At 40.0% G+C, this 15,367-nt stretch overlaps 1 protein-coding gene across 3 annotated transcripts in view; it reads left to right on the forward strand.

Moving 5' to 3' along the window:
- Positions 1-108: 108 nt before the first annotated feature.
- The window catches only part of LOC113038251 (protein patched homolog 1-like), a 32,160-nt gene continuing 16,901 nt past the window's right edge, over positions 109-15,367 (forward strand). The window contains exons 1-3 of one of the 3 annotated variants that reach the window (XM_026195542.1): positions 109-1,212; positions 1,351-1,489; positions 8,919-9,111. In XM_026195542.1, the coding sequence (XP_026051327.1) occupies positions 1,358-1,489; positions 8,919-9,111 (325 nt within the window). In that variant the 5' untranslated portion in view covers positions 109-1,212; positions 1,351-1,357. Of the gene's footprint in view, positions 1,213-1,294; positions 1,490-6,908; positions 7,438-8,918; positions 9,112-15,367 lie in introns of those variants that run through there. The other 2 variants (XM_026195540.1, XM_026195541.1) reach the window with 2 other exon arrangements.

Consider the following 15,367-nt stretch of genomic DNA (forward strand, 5'->3'; position numbering starts at 1 on the left):
TATATATATATATATATATATATATATATATATATATATATATATATATATATATATATATATATATATATATATATATATAATACAAAAACCCGCAGTGTAAATATATTAAAGAAACATCTGACTCCATCACTTCCTCTTGGTATTGCATTGTGCACTATCATGTAACATAAATGGGTATAAAGTGTTAGATGTATTGAAACTAGGTTAAGGTTCATAAATTGTGTTTGGTTGTAGGTGTTGATCTTGGTGGGTGTCTGTGTAGTTTGTAGTTTGGTCGTGGTTGTTTGTCCAGTGGATATCCCATCACCCATCTGCGTGACCACCGTGACTGAGACTGCATGCTCTGGTGCTGAAAGGAACAGATAACCACAATGGGGATAAGTTTATTTGTACACAAAAAGACTGAAAGAAACAGACCACCCAGTTAGACAGCGACTACTAACAGTCTCTTTTTCTCACATACTTGCAGGCTTTCCCAAAATGCTTAAAAGGAGTACTTCCTAAAGATTTTCCTCTTTGCCTTCAACGATTTATAGCATTCCAGCACTTGTGTGTCTCTTAAATTACAGGTCCCTGGTTTCCTGGTGACGATGGATTCAGAGCCTGAGGAAGATGCTCTGTGTGATTTATAACTGTTCCAGCGTATTGTTTTTAGGCCCAATCCGAGTCATTTAGTGTCAGTGATGGAATAATTGCGCGTTCAGTGTCTTCAAAGCTTTGTTTTGGGGTGTAATTAAATATTTCATAGTGACATCTCTTTGGTGTTTCACCTTGCTGTCTTTGAATCCATAAAATAATGTGTGCATTTATGATATTGTCACTGTTCATTTCAGCCTCCCTTTTCACTTTATTATGATTCAAGACTTTTGGCACATTAAGCTCATTGGGATCCGTGGTAGTTCCCCCCACATGACTTGATAATATTTTTTTATATATAATAAATTGCTCCCTGGAGACACATAATGTTTATTGAATTGTTTGGTGCTATGATGCATTGCACATGTTAAGTAGAAATGAAATAATAAAAATCCCTAAATGCCCCAGGTCCTTTTTGAATGCCTGTCATCTACTAATACGAAACATGTGTCCTCCATTTTGTCAGTGTGATAACTAATCAGATGTCGTGGCCTTTGCCCCCTCTCGCCGCAGTGTCCGCGCTCGGACCACCAGACCTGGCTCAGGAGATGTGGCAGCAGTTGTTTTTCAAAGGTTTGTATATTTAGACAAAGCCTCCCAGAGCTGGAGTCCCCATGGCTGTGTTGGTTTGGAGCTGTGCGGAGCTGTGTTCAGTGTCATTCCCCACCCTTTGGGCCAAATGTGACAGATGCTTGTGTTTTCCTGGGCCAGGGATCAGATGTCAACTAGCAGATCATATATCAGGCCCACCTCGCTGGCTCTGGGTAGCTTCCAGCCCGGTTTTCTATGCCTGCTCAAGATGAGGTTCAAGATGTGCCAAACTGAATCAAACACAATGAAGATTAAACAGGTAATCATGCCCAAAAATATGGACACCCTTGGTAAATATGATCAAAGAAGGCTGTGAAAATCAATCTGCATTGTTAATCCTTTTGATCTTTTTAAAAAAAAAAAAAAAAAAAAAATCTAACCTTTCATTGGATAATAAGAATTTAAAATGAATTCTTTTTTAAACCTCCATTTGCCAGTTTAACAGCTCTAAATGTTCTCCTATAATGCCTGACGAGGGATCAGAGACCATTTCTTCATCCAGAATCACTTCAGACCCTTTAGGGTCCCAGCTCCATGTTGGTGGTGCTGCTCTTCAGTTCACCACACTCATTTTCTATAGGGTCAGAGGACTGGAATGGCTATAGCAGAAGCTTGGTTTTGTGCCCAGTGACCCATTTTTGTGTTGTTTTTGAGGTTTGTGTTTGGATTATTGTACGGTTGGATGATCCAAACATGGTCCATTATAAGATTTCTAACAGAGTATGTCACATTTAGATTTTTTATCTGTTGGTATTTGATAGAATCAAAGATGCCATGTATCTAAACAAGATGTCCAGGACCTCCAGCAGAAACATAGGCCCACAGCATCAAAAATACAGCAGTATATTTCGTTGTACACATGGGTTACTTTTTATCCCTGTTTTCACCAAACCCATCTGGAGTGTTTGCTGCTAAAAAGCTCATTTTTTAGTTATATCTGACCTTAGAAGCCCGTCCCATTTGAAGTTCCAGTCGCATCTGATGAATGAATATGCTGGAGTTTGTTTTTGGATGAGCTAGGAGAATTTTTCTTGAAACCCTCCTAAACAACATGTGCCGATTTTTTTTGACAAAGTTTTCTGACCCCGAGACTCAACTATTTTCTGCAATTCTCCAGAGAGTCTTTAGCCACTCAAACTGACCTCCTCAACGTGCATTAGGATGATATAGACACACGTCTTCTTCCAGGCAATTTCGTAAATTTTTTGTTGATTGGAAATTCTTAATTATTGCCCTGATGGTGGAAATGGGAATTTTCACTGCTCTAGCTCTTTACTTATAGCCACTTCACTTATTTGTGAAGCTCAATAATTTTTTGCTGCACATCATGTTTTCTTTGTTTTTTCTCATTGTGATGGATGATTAAGGGCATTTGGGCTTTGTTTTCTCCCCTATTTATATTTCTGTGAAACAGGAAGCAATGGCTGGATAATTTCATGTTCATAATCACCCTGGAGTACTCAAAATTGTGAATATGAATGGGAAGAATATATATATATATATATATATATATATATATATATATATATATATATATATATATATATATATAATCTTTTTTTGTGCAGCCTTAGAGAGCACCATGGTCTTATCAAAAAATAGCAAATATTACACTTCAGCAATTTTTTTTTTTTAAAATGTATAGATAGATAGATGTGGGTATTGTGTTTTTTCAGGATTCAAGTTTATCATGGAAGTTTCTGTTTGAGTGCAAACTGCACTGTAAATGAAAGTGAACAGTTCTGTGAGTGAATGGGTGTAAGTGGTAGTTACAGTAAGTACTTGTGAGTCATCGGAAATCACAGTGACCTGGATATAAATATGCAATTTGTTACATCCTCCAGTCTTCAATTGGGATAGTGTAGAGCTGGTGTCTCCAGCCCATGAGAGCCAGTGATCTGATGGACCAAACAAATGACAGATACAGTCGATGCCTTTGCTCTGAGGGATGGTATGAATGTGTGTGTGTGTGGGGTGGGGTTTTTGAGGGTGGGTGGTGTGTGTGTAGTCGATGGGGAGATGCTAGGTTGAAGTCCTAAGCATGGTGGAGGGTGGTGAGAGCCTCGCTGGCCACCCAAGTGGCAGAAAACCTGCATGTTTTCTGCTGACCCCTACACATTAACAGAACACTTCCTCAATTTGTCTTCAGTGTTCATGAGGCACAAACAAAATTTCCTCTCTTTTTCACCTTCTTTTAAGACGCCGCATCCCCCACAAGCCTCCTACAAATCCTCACGCCCACCTTCAGTGCACACACTTAACAATTAGTACTTTCTTACTGCTGAACAAAGACAGTATGGAAGCTGTGTGGCCTGTAAAGGCCAATAACCTCTATGACATGTGAGGGACTGTGTGCTCTTTCAAATGAACATACTGGCTGCTTTACAACACTCCCCAGGACACTCGCTAAATAATGTCCGAGCTTGTTTATCTCGCACGACCCCAGCGAAGTTACAGCCCTTCGACTGGTGGCTCTGTTCTTTCTGTAAGAAATAAATCCAAGGACTAATCAAAGTACTTATCAGATTCTCGAAGATGTAAAGCACTATATGCAAGAGAAGATGGATGAATTGAAACCACCCAAAAACGTCTGAAATTTTGCACTTGTTAAATCAATAAGATTTCTATATTTCCAGCATTGTTTCATGCACCTGTGTATATATATATATATATACATACATGCACCCCAACATGCACTAAATAAGTAGAGAGAGATAAGTAAGAAAACAAAAGGGCCTGATTTCATCTTGCCACCTGCTAGTTTTGTCCAAACAATACCCCTGTTAAAGGGCCACAAACAAAGAAGGCTGAAAAAGTTTTTTTAAGCGAGCTATTCATTACGATGACAAAGGGCAAAGAAATACATTATCATAATTAATCTTATGTGTGGCTGTGGGTGGCGGGTCTTTCCCTTTTGAGACTGACGGACCCTTACAATGCCAACATGTACACATCAGTGTGTCACAAAGCACTTTCGGGGCTAAGAATATTTTAAGCTTTGTAAACATTTGCCAAACAACTCCTGAATGTTAGCTGGAGGCTAGTGTTTCCCCATGCCTTTATCCACATCAAAACAGTCAGCTACTGCCAATTTAAATATGTGAAATGTGTGTGTATGCGTGTTTTTATATATATATATATATATATATATATATATATATATATATATATATATATATATATATATATATAATACATTACATACAACAAGAATGTCTTTGACATCACTGGAATAAATTACATTTTTAAATATATTCAAATACAAAGCAGTTATTTTAAATAGTAAAAATATTTCACAATACTACTGCTTTCGCTGTATTTTGGAGTCTTCAGTGTCACATGATCCTTTCTTTGATGAATAGAAAGTTCAGAAGAACAGTATTTATCTGGTGTGTATATGTGTGTGTGTGTATGTATATATATTATATATATATATATATATATATATATATATATATATATATATATATATATATATATATATATATATATAAAATGTATGTATAAAAAATGTATGTATGTATATATATGTATATGTAAATATGTATATAGTACAGACCAAAAGTTTGGACACACCTTCTGATTCAAAGAGTTTTCTTTATTTTCATGACTATGAAAATTGTAGAGTCACACTGAAGGCATCAAGAGCTATTTGACCAAGAAGAGAGTGATGGGGTGCTGCGCCAGATGACCTGGCCTCCACAGTCACCGGACCTGAACCCAATCGAGATGGTTTAGGGGTGAGCTGTACCACAGATAGAAAGCAAAAGGGCCAAGAAGTGCTAAGCGTCTCTCGGGGAACTTCTTCAAGACTATTGGAAGACCATTTCAGGTGACTACCTCTTGAAGCTCATCAAGAGAATGCCAAGAGTGTGCAAAGCAGTAATCAAAGCAAAAGGTGGCTACCTTGAAGAACCTAGAATATGACATATATATGACATATACACACACACATATATATACACACACACATACATATATATGTGTGTGTGTGTGCATATATATGTGTATATATATATACCAAGCGTGCTAATGCTCACAGGTGTCAGCTACCATCAAAACCTACTTGGCTGGTGGTTTCAAAGCAATTCGTTCATGGTGCTGATGCCTTCATAAGATATATAAATTAAGCCCTGAAGCTTTTGGGGAAAATAAACACATCTTCTCCCGCAGAGCCTCTCAGCTGTCGTTTGATAGCCGTGCTTCATTCTGTTGGAGCTCACCTTTACATAAGCAGAGATGGGCTGGGGCCGTTTATGTTCAGGGTCTGTGTGATGGAAGATTTCTGGACAGCGCATGGTCATCTCCCTAGTTTATTTATCCAAGGCCTGTAGACCTCAGCTCGGACCTCCCTCAGTTTGTTAGGCTTAAAGGGGCCCCCTACCTCATGGAGCAATTCCTCAGATTCCACATTAGCTCTCATTCCCAGCTGCCCGTACCCTCATCAAATTAAACAATTTGGAGAAATGTGCTCAGTGCTGCTATAGTGTACATGCATGCATGCCATTGTGCTTCCCCAGTTCTTTATAGTAAAAAAAACTGTATTTGAAGTAATATCTTGACTGTAATCATATTGGAGTCAATAATCATCAAATGACAGGGGGAATAGGTCATGTAGGTCATAGGTCAATATGACCATTATTATATGGTAATTATAGTTTGTAAAAGGCCTTTGAACTCTATTGTACTGTAACTTCACACAAACCTCTATAATGTGATTGAATTCTCTGTGTATAATGTATATGTTTGTAAAGGTTTTTTTTTCCTAAAGAGATTAATTGCAACAGTATGCTTTGGTTCACAAAATCTGTGCATCTTATGTCTCATATGACACATTTATAAATGGAGCAATCTAGTGATTAAGTATATCACTAGAAGTAGCCTTGAAATGGACTTGACCCTGCCATTATGCAATATCTAAAACCATTATCCTAAACCTGGGGTCATCTACTGCGGGCAGATCTATCAAAGAATGACAAATGTAATTGTCGTCTTAAATTGTTGTGTTAAAAGTGGTGCCTGAGTCACAATGTGCATTGCTTGTTGTACATGTGGTTTGGTTTGTTCTTGTTTGTTTACGATTTATTTAACCATTTTGAATATAATTAGAAACTCTTAAAATTTTGTAGAAAAAGAAATGATTGTGTAAAGTCCCTAGTGTATCTTATAGCACACAAGAAATGCAAATTTTGGAATTTAATTTGGCATTGATTGCTTTGACAAGCTCAGCAAAGGACATATATTCTTTTTTATTATTATTATTCTAGCAAGTTTGTTGTTTTCAAAACCATGAAATCGGTTCATTTTGTTCATCTTTATTATTGTATGGTGTTGTTGTATTTTATATTTTGTTCACAATTACTTTTATTTTTGTAATTAAATATTATTTTATCGGATTTATTAAGAGCAGATTAATTTGTAAAGTCTCCCTCTGCATCCGACTGTCAGCATAAAAGAAAAGTGTGATAGCGTGTTAAAATACGAGCTGCGGCTATTGGGAATGTGCAGAGCGGAGCAGTAGTGCAGTGAAACAGCTCCTCTCGCACTTCCCCCTCCCGGCGCTGGTGTGAGGGGCTGCCTGCCTGCCTGGGTGGTCTCCCTCTCTCTCTACTTTGGTGAGCTGTTGCTTAGCAGCTAATAATAGGAGATGTTTGCAAAGTAATTTGCCCCTTCCTCGGCCAATGAGAACCAGAGCACTTTTCCATCAAACCACCCTTTTCAGGGTTTGCAAAGGCGCTACTTCAAATGTTACTGCAACAGGATCAGAGCTAGACTGGCGGAATCCGCTCGCCACTTTCTTCTGCTTTAAAACGAGTTACGCGCTATAGCTGGACGAATGAAGACTGAAGGATCTATACGGACTCGAGCACATAATGTTGGGATGGAGTTTGAAGACTTTGGCTCAAGGAAAGACTAGAGAATATTTCTTAAAGTTGAACCCGGTGGACGCGCGTGTCGCGAATCTTGGATTATTATTAATTTTATCGCTTTTGCCTAACGCGCCGCGTTTGCATTTAACTTTCTTCAGCGCTTCTTCTTCCTCCCGGTCGGACTATGGCCTCGGATCCCAGAGACCCGGGACCGGCTGGTGGTGTTTTAGGAGGTTTACCCCCAAGTTACAAACGCTCTTCGCCGCCTGTGAACTCTGATCTCCGGCGGAGACCCAGTTACTGCTATGCCGCCTTTGCGTTAAAACAGATTTCCAAGGTGACAAACGCTTTTCCGCTGGAATACACACAAACAACGTTGTTGTTCTTCGTGTCCGTGGTCTAATATATTTATATTTCAGGGAACGTTTAAGGACTTTCTTTAACCTAGTTTTAGAAGTGTTGCAGGGAATTTACTCTCTTTTTTACGCTAGTGAGAAGGAACTGATCAACACGCTACATATGCATATGAAATCGGTTCAGGAGGAGAGTAGACGACGCTAAATATGAGTGCGGACAGCGATTTCTATGAATGAAAGCCGAGTCTTCATTCATTTAGCTCTTCTGTCCGCGCGTTTTCAGGGTTTTTCGCGTTTAATTCGTCCCTAATGCCGACTCAGTGTTCAATCTGGTTGGTCTAGATACAATATAGCGTGTTTGTTTGACAATGCGCGCGTCCTGCTGAGGAATTCACTGATTAAGTTTGATCTGACAAAGCATCAGTGAAGCGCATGAACGCTTGGCTATGTGTCAAAACTCCCATGAGTGAAACCAAAACATGTCCAGTTATACTGCAGCTAGGACTGACAGTTCAAGGAAACTTTTGAGGTAGTTGCAAAGCCCGACCACACGAATCTACATTTTTGATCAAATTGCTTCTAAACGTGTTTGCTTTTCTGTTGCAGCCTGCCAGAAATGCTTACAAATTGACTTTCCGTGTAACATGCTGCTGTGTGATAACAAGAACCAAGTATCTTGAAACCGTTATAGTTTATTGCAAGGCATGTTTGACAGCTTTTAGTTGAGGTTACATGATCTAATGTGTTTTAACATTCGACATGTTAACGCTAAAGCTTTTTATGAGCTTTTATGTAGTTGTAATGTTGTACGATAGATTGTTAACACTCATAATTTGAATAAACCATCTTCTTTAATAAAGAGATGGAGCAGCAAATCCAGACCAGATGAGAAACCTCAGGCCTGTGAGATGTTTGGAGAAAGTCCTTTAATACTGTAAGCAGTTTAAACCCACTAAAATTGAAAACAAATTATTTGAACTTTTTAGACCTTTAAATTGAATTATGACAGAAAATTTCAGATTAGGTACAATTAATATAGGAACAATTTAAATTGATGGAGATGAAGATATAGCAAATTAAAAACATTTTAACAGACCTTTGACGTTGTCTATCTCATGCCAAGTTACCATAAAATGAAATTGGTTGGATTTGAGTGTTTATCATAGGTTATGTTGGATTAATAATCAAACTGAATTCTGAATTTGTCTCCGGTATTTGAACTGAACCTTAAAATAATTAACATTATTTTGCGGAATTGTTGTAGCCAAATATCTTTAACATTCTTTACTCATTTAGTGTCTAATTTAGAAAAGTCTTAAAAAAACTAAAATAATCTGACTGGTAAATATTGATTCATGTGTTGTCAGGACAGTTCACTATCCTGGCAGGGCACCGTGTGTTACAACTGATCTGAAATAGCATCACTGTACATGTGAATAAGCGTTCCTCTCTTGTGTCTCAGGGGAAAGCTGTGGGACAGAAAGCGCCACTGTGGATTCGGGCGACGTTCCAGGCTTTTCTCTTTTCTCTGGGCTGTCACATCCAGCGACACTGTGGAAAAGTCCTTTTCATTGGACTTCTTGTGTTCGGAGCCCTGTCTGTTGGTTTGCGGGTCGCTGCCATTGAAACGGACATTGAGAAACTATGGGTGGAAGGTGAGTCCAAGCTTTCATGTTTTCCTTCTGCGCTGAGTGGTTTTATTTCTGGGGCTGATTGGTGAGGAGCTCTGAAGGAACAAGTTATTTGTGAACTGCATGCTGTGACATCACTTTCCATAGGGTCAGAATAGACCTCTCAATTTTAGAACTCTCTCCCAAACAAGCTGACTTAACTAAGCTTCGCTAACTTAACAGATTGAAAGTGTGATTGTGGTGCAGTTGTTGGGCGATATAGACCCAGACTTTGTGTGGGCTTCTGATATGAAGTCTCAGGATCTTTGAGCGGATGTAGACCGTGGGATCTGGAATTCCATATCTCCTGTCATGCACACGTAGCATTCTTTTTCCTAGCGCATGCAAGCCTTTTCTTGTTCTCTCCCCATCAGCCTATATTGTTTGCGGTGGGTGCTGTGTGTGATGTTTTTATTTTTCTCCATTTTCCGTTTGACGTCCTTTCCGTGCACCTCACTTATCTGTGCATTTTCAGGGAGCTTTATTTGGTTTTCACACCGCCAAATTCCTTCTAAGCCCCCTAGGCTTTCGCCACACTGCTGATCCCCTGCACAGATGGGCTGTGTGTGAATCGTTAGCCATCTTTGAGGTGCTGACCCTCCCCCTCGTGCTCGCTGTGTGGTCCTTCACTATTCTTGGATTCCATTCAACAATAAAGGCTCCCCCTTTGCCAAAAAAAAAAAAAAGTGAATACAGCTGAAGTTTACCCACCTGTTTCACACTCACACACACCATGTGCACACGCTCATGCACAAGCACATCAAATGTGATTATTTTACACTTTTTTGGGGGGGGTTTGACTTGAAAATAAAACGAAATGTTGTTCATGGTAGCTTAGCATTGGTTTGATTCAGAACAATTGTGGGACCTTTTATACATGAATGCTTTTTCACAATATCGTTGTCAAAAATATGTTTTCTGACTTGCTGAAAAGCATATTTTTGTCTATGATATTGAAACAAGTTTATAATTTCTTAGGAAATCTTTAGATCTGTAAAGGAGGTTATATATGAACAAATGCTCTCTGGTGGGACAGTTAACTGGAGTTAAGCAAAGGGAGTTGTCAGTGAAATTTGTGTTTTAATGTAAAGCAGACATAAAGCATGGGGTCCTGGAGTGAAACGCCAAAGTACTGAAAAGGAACGCTGTGCCTTTAAGAGGCAGTGCCTGTGTTTCTAAAGTTTCTGCCTGCCTTGTTTCCCCCAATAGCCCATTGACAAAGCTCCTCTGGGCTGAATGGGGAATAAGTGGTATGGTAACAAGGAGAGGTTAGTTCTCACACACAGGCACACACATTCACTTCTGCACACATACACATAAAAAGTCACCGAGACAAACAAAAGAGTTTTATAATGGGTCTTGTGATGGGGAATTGAATTTAAGAAGGTCCCTGGTGCTGTTAGCGATTACTAAATAGTTGCATATATCAAGAGGGCTTTCCAATGACTTGGCAAGCCAATACATTTTATAACAAAATGAATGTGGCATAGGCATTGCTCCATTTCAAAAATTAGATATACCTGTTACATTTTAAATGTGGCAAACCATTTGTCACAAAAAATCTAATCTGTTGTGTGTGAGGGAGCTATAAATAACAGCAAAACAGTCAGGGCCTGTGGATCTCACACTTGTCCAGCTGTGGATTTTGGAGCATATGCTTCCTAGCTAGGTGGTGACATCAACTGTCCCTCCTTGCTCTAGCCCCTACACAAATGTCACCCAGGCCACCAAGTGTCCGTGTCCTCAGAGACCACCCGGGCCACCCGTAATTACTTCCGCCTTCCATCGAATGTGTGAATAGTAGCAACCTCGTGTTTAAATGCCTTGTAAAAACAGACCAACAATTTATTAATCCGGTTCAGGCTGTTCAAATTATAGTTGTCTTTAGTCTTAGTTAAGGCTTAAGTGTTTGTTCACCCCAAAAAATTACACCCTTGAGTCATTCCAAACATATTTCTTTATTCTATTTTTTGAAGAACATTTTGTTGTTGTTTTTTTGTCTATACAATGAAAGTCAGTGACTGAATTTCATAGCATAGACACAGTTTAGTGTTCCATTTATAAATGTAAGTCATACAGCTTTAAAACAACACGAGGGTAAATAAATGATGGCAACATTTGGCTGATCTATCCCTTTAAGTCATGGGTTAATTCTTGGGAAAGTGTGATTTTTATCTTGCATTGTGAGGCAGGAGAAAAAGGCGATAAAATGAAATGTAGTCTGATGGTTAGGAGGTTGGTGAGTGGAGAAACATTCTAGTATTTACACCCTTAAATTACTCTAGATTTCATGTTTGCTTCTTTATGTGCAGTGTCGGATTCCAGAGGGGAATTTGTTTGGAGAATTAAGAGAGGAGGAGAAAAGATTGAGAAAGTTGTGTTTTCAAAGAAGCTCAAGTTATTTCATCTGGTTTTTGACACCAAACCGAGCAGTGCCACATCTTGTTTTAATTGTGTGGATTTTAATATTTGATTGAGCTTTTTTAGAGTGAAGCACGAGGAAAGATTTGTCAGTGACAAGTTGCCCTGTCGGTGTGGGGCCAAAGAGCAGACTTTGATATGTGATTATATGCTTGAGTAATACTGGCCTCCCAAAAGGATTGTTGGCATTTAACGGTCATTGCAAAAATGTGTGCCGGGCTAAACAAACGGCAAACTTTTTCAAACAGATGGACATATTTATGTAGCCATATACAGTCGTAAGTTAATTTTTCTCATCCGTTTTGACACGATTTTGGGGTGCTTGACAGACGTGTACACACAGACAAGCTGTACAAACATTACTCAAATGTGTGCAGGGATATCTGGGTAGCAGGAGCACTTGAGTTGTATGAAGCCACAAGGCAGCAGAAGAGAGGAATAAAGAACATATACACATTGCATAAATGACCTTGTCCACATGCATGTAGACGGAGGGAAGCAGCAAAGAGCCCAGGATTTACACAGACACGTGGGCCTTTCAGTTTTAGGAACAGTTATCTAAACAAATAAGAAATGCAAGGTAAATGCAATAATTCATTAGAAAATACACAGTCTTCCAGTCCTGGTGCCGGATTTGAGAGAAAGAAAGCTCTATGAAGCATTATTGGAGGTGAATGGCAAGCCACAGTACCCCAGCTACATAAATAAACTCTAACTTGCTGAGATTTAGACCTCACCAGTAGATAGTACAAACAAGGCCAGAGTCAACTTGGGTCAGTTGAAAATGTTTACTTCAACCCCCCCCCCCCCCCATTTCCACCCCCCACCCCACACAGGCCAGCCTTCCAGCCCCCATTACTCAAGAACAGCCATATGAACTGAATGCATCCCTTCTCAAAGTTAACAACCTTCTCCCCCAGATCAGAGGGTTGCCAATTAAGGCTTCACTCACTCTGCCAGGGTTTTCATTCTCTTAACCTAATCAGTTTGTTTACCATTACACTTGTTGTTGGTTGCACGCATGATGCTTTGGGTGGTTAAGAGCATGATGCAGTTCCAGAGGTTGTCAGTGCAGCAACAAAACATGTTTCATATCTAGGGTGTAAAGGCATCCCATTGACGTTGGTGGCATGATCAGAGGCAAAATGTGGTCTAACTCCATGGCAGATGTGCTAGGGTACACCTATCTGTTTATATTCTTAAGCTAATGTTACTAGAACAACACCAGCGGAGGCAGTAGGAGCCCAGACCCCCAAGAAGCTGCCCCTCTTGCTGCCCGATGCTGACAGTATTTCTTACATTTAGTCCAATGAGGGTCATTCTCTTTTGATCCAAAAAAAAAAAAAAAAAAAAACTGAATCTGGTCACTTTTTGTCCTTCAGTTAGGGTAAAAAACATTTTCTTAGTACGTGGTGGAAAAGAAATGGTTTCTGGGCTCAATAAATTCATTTCCAGTTTGAATGAAACCAGCAACGTGGAAAATTTTTGCCTTTCACCATGGGATGAATGTATGTTTCAACCACACATTAAACTGCATTAGCAGCCAGTGGAGTGCCTAATGTGGGTATTTTTCACAGCAGCCAACACTAGGGCTGATTAGCATAATTAGTACAGGGAAGGCTATACATATGGAAATGTCCAGGACCTAAATGCCAGAACCAGTGGAAATTTATGTCAATGCTGACAGAAGTATCAGGTCTGAATAGGTGCTAGTTTTAGCCATCTTGATTTTATATATAAATACCTGCCATCTGCTGAGTTACAGTGTACGATGTGTGTTTAGTTTTATCATCAAGGCTGAAAGTTACCTCAGAAAGGTGTACAGGAGGGCATTCATGTGTGCGTATGCATTTCAGACACACAGACCAGCTATGATGCCTGCCCTTCCTCCCTCTCAAATTGTTTTATCCGCTGCAAGAAATCCAGGTCCAGTTGCTTTTGTAGTGAGTTTCTCTTTTTCAGTTTGTTGGGAAACAACTGAAAGTGACTGAAAATTAGGGTGACAAAGACCTGCATTAAGTCTCTTGGTGGCCTTGAGTTAGCGCTCATAGAGGCAGAGGTGGAGCAGTCTCCATCTGCCACTGTATTCGGGTGAGATGGGGTGGTTCTCTCAGTCATGGTCAAGCCTTTGAGACTCCTTGTGATTGAGAGTTGCAGTGAAGCTGAAATGTTTAAAAAGATTTGCACTGCCAAATCTATCCTTGTCTACATAATGGAAAGAAGAGGAAGAAAAAAAATCAAACAAAGAACTTGGACTTGACCGACCCAAGGAAAAAGAGCTGGACCAGCTTGTTCTTAATGGTTTCATATACTAATGTGTTTGGGAGAAAAAGGGAAACAGAAAAAGAGAGTGAAAGCGTGTTTGGGAGAGTGTGTGCGTGGGCACGCACTGGCACCCGGCAGTGTATCTGTGCTCTCGAATTTACTTGGGTGGTGAAAACAGGTAAAAATGTCTCTTTCAGCACTCTTCCTTGTGGGACTTCCTCCAGAACAGCGTGAGTCCTTTCAGAAGCCTCTTAATCCCTCTAATCTGGCCCACAACACTTTGAAGGTGGCCTGTCCTAATGGAGAAAGCACTAGGTTTCAGAACTCGCTGCTCATAGCTACTGCACCACATGCAAATCTTCAAATCGTAGAAATCAAAGGCACCTTTTTCTGTAATTTTTAAAGTAGATTAATTTAGCATGACACTTATTGTAATTAGTTCTTAGTATATTTCATCTTTATTATGCAATTTTTAATTCAAATCACATTTTATTGCTACTTTTATGTATCAATATCGTAAACAAAACTTTATTTCTGGTCAGTGTAAGCATGCAGTTGTGGGTGATATGTTGCGGAGCACTGGATAGGCAGAGCCAGGGTGGACATGAGTGAGATTGGAGCTGACAGGGTCCACTGGCAGGGTGACACTGGGGAGCAGGGGGCTTCTTCAAAGTTAATTACATGTCACTTTCCATACTGCCCACTGGGAGGGAACCCCCTCACACCAGCTCACTTTGCTGGTCTGCTCCTGTGTGGGACCTTGAGACAAGCTTGCTGAAGCTTGCTACCTTTGTGTTCCAGCTAGTGAGGGCAGACTTTAGATTAGCTTCAGCTTTTATCAATTTATTTGCTAGAGAGTATTTACAGTCACAAAGCTATCTAATCTCTGAAACACTTGAGGCTATTTTTTCTTCTGGCTATGTTGGGGAACACTGGTCGGACCCTCCAGGTGCATTATTGGCCCGTGATGGTGATGTCACCCCCAAGACTGGGAACAACGAAGGACAACAAAGGAAGAAGGGTCTCTGCTTGGAAGAGAGTAAGCTCTGTGTGGCAGTATTGCTGGATTGATATCACACAACACCTTTAGGCTGCCCTCATTTTGGTGTCTGTTGAGTTTTTCTTTTTAAACAAAAGCTTTCATAATCACAAAAAACCAGTACAAAAATCACTAAAATCACTGTTGTATCACAGTCTGTTTTCCCCAATTCTATGTTGTGTTTCTGGCTGTGAAAGTATTTGCGTGCCTGTCTCTTTAAGTGTACTGCAGCAGCGAGCCGAGAGAACATAGCAAAGCTCCCATCTGGAGGGTGGCTGAGTAGAGCGGTGGCTGAGCGGCGGGGCCCACTCGGGCCTCTAGCTGGGTGGTCCAGATGGGAGGAACCAGACACAAATAGCTATAATTTACTTCAGGAGTCCCTGTGATTACAGGCCCGAGGATTGGAGCTCAATTCCTGCAGATGCCTGGATGCATTAAATATGAACATGCTGTCTGTAGATCGACACGCATACGTGTTTGCATTCTGCAGATGGAAACGGTCTTCAGATTTCGCCT

This window comes from Carassius auratus, chromosome 21, assembly GCF_003368295.1.
Source record: "Carassius auratus strain Wakin chromosome 21, ASM336829v1, whole genome shotgun sequence".
Taxonomy (NCBI): Eukaryota; Metazoa; Chordata; class Actinopteri; order Cypriniformes; family Cyprinidae; genus Carassius; species Carassius auratus.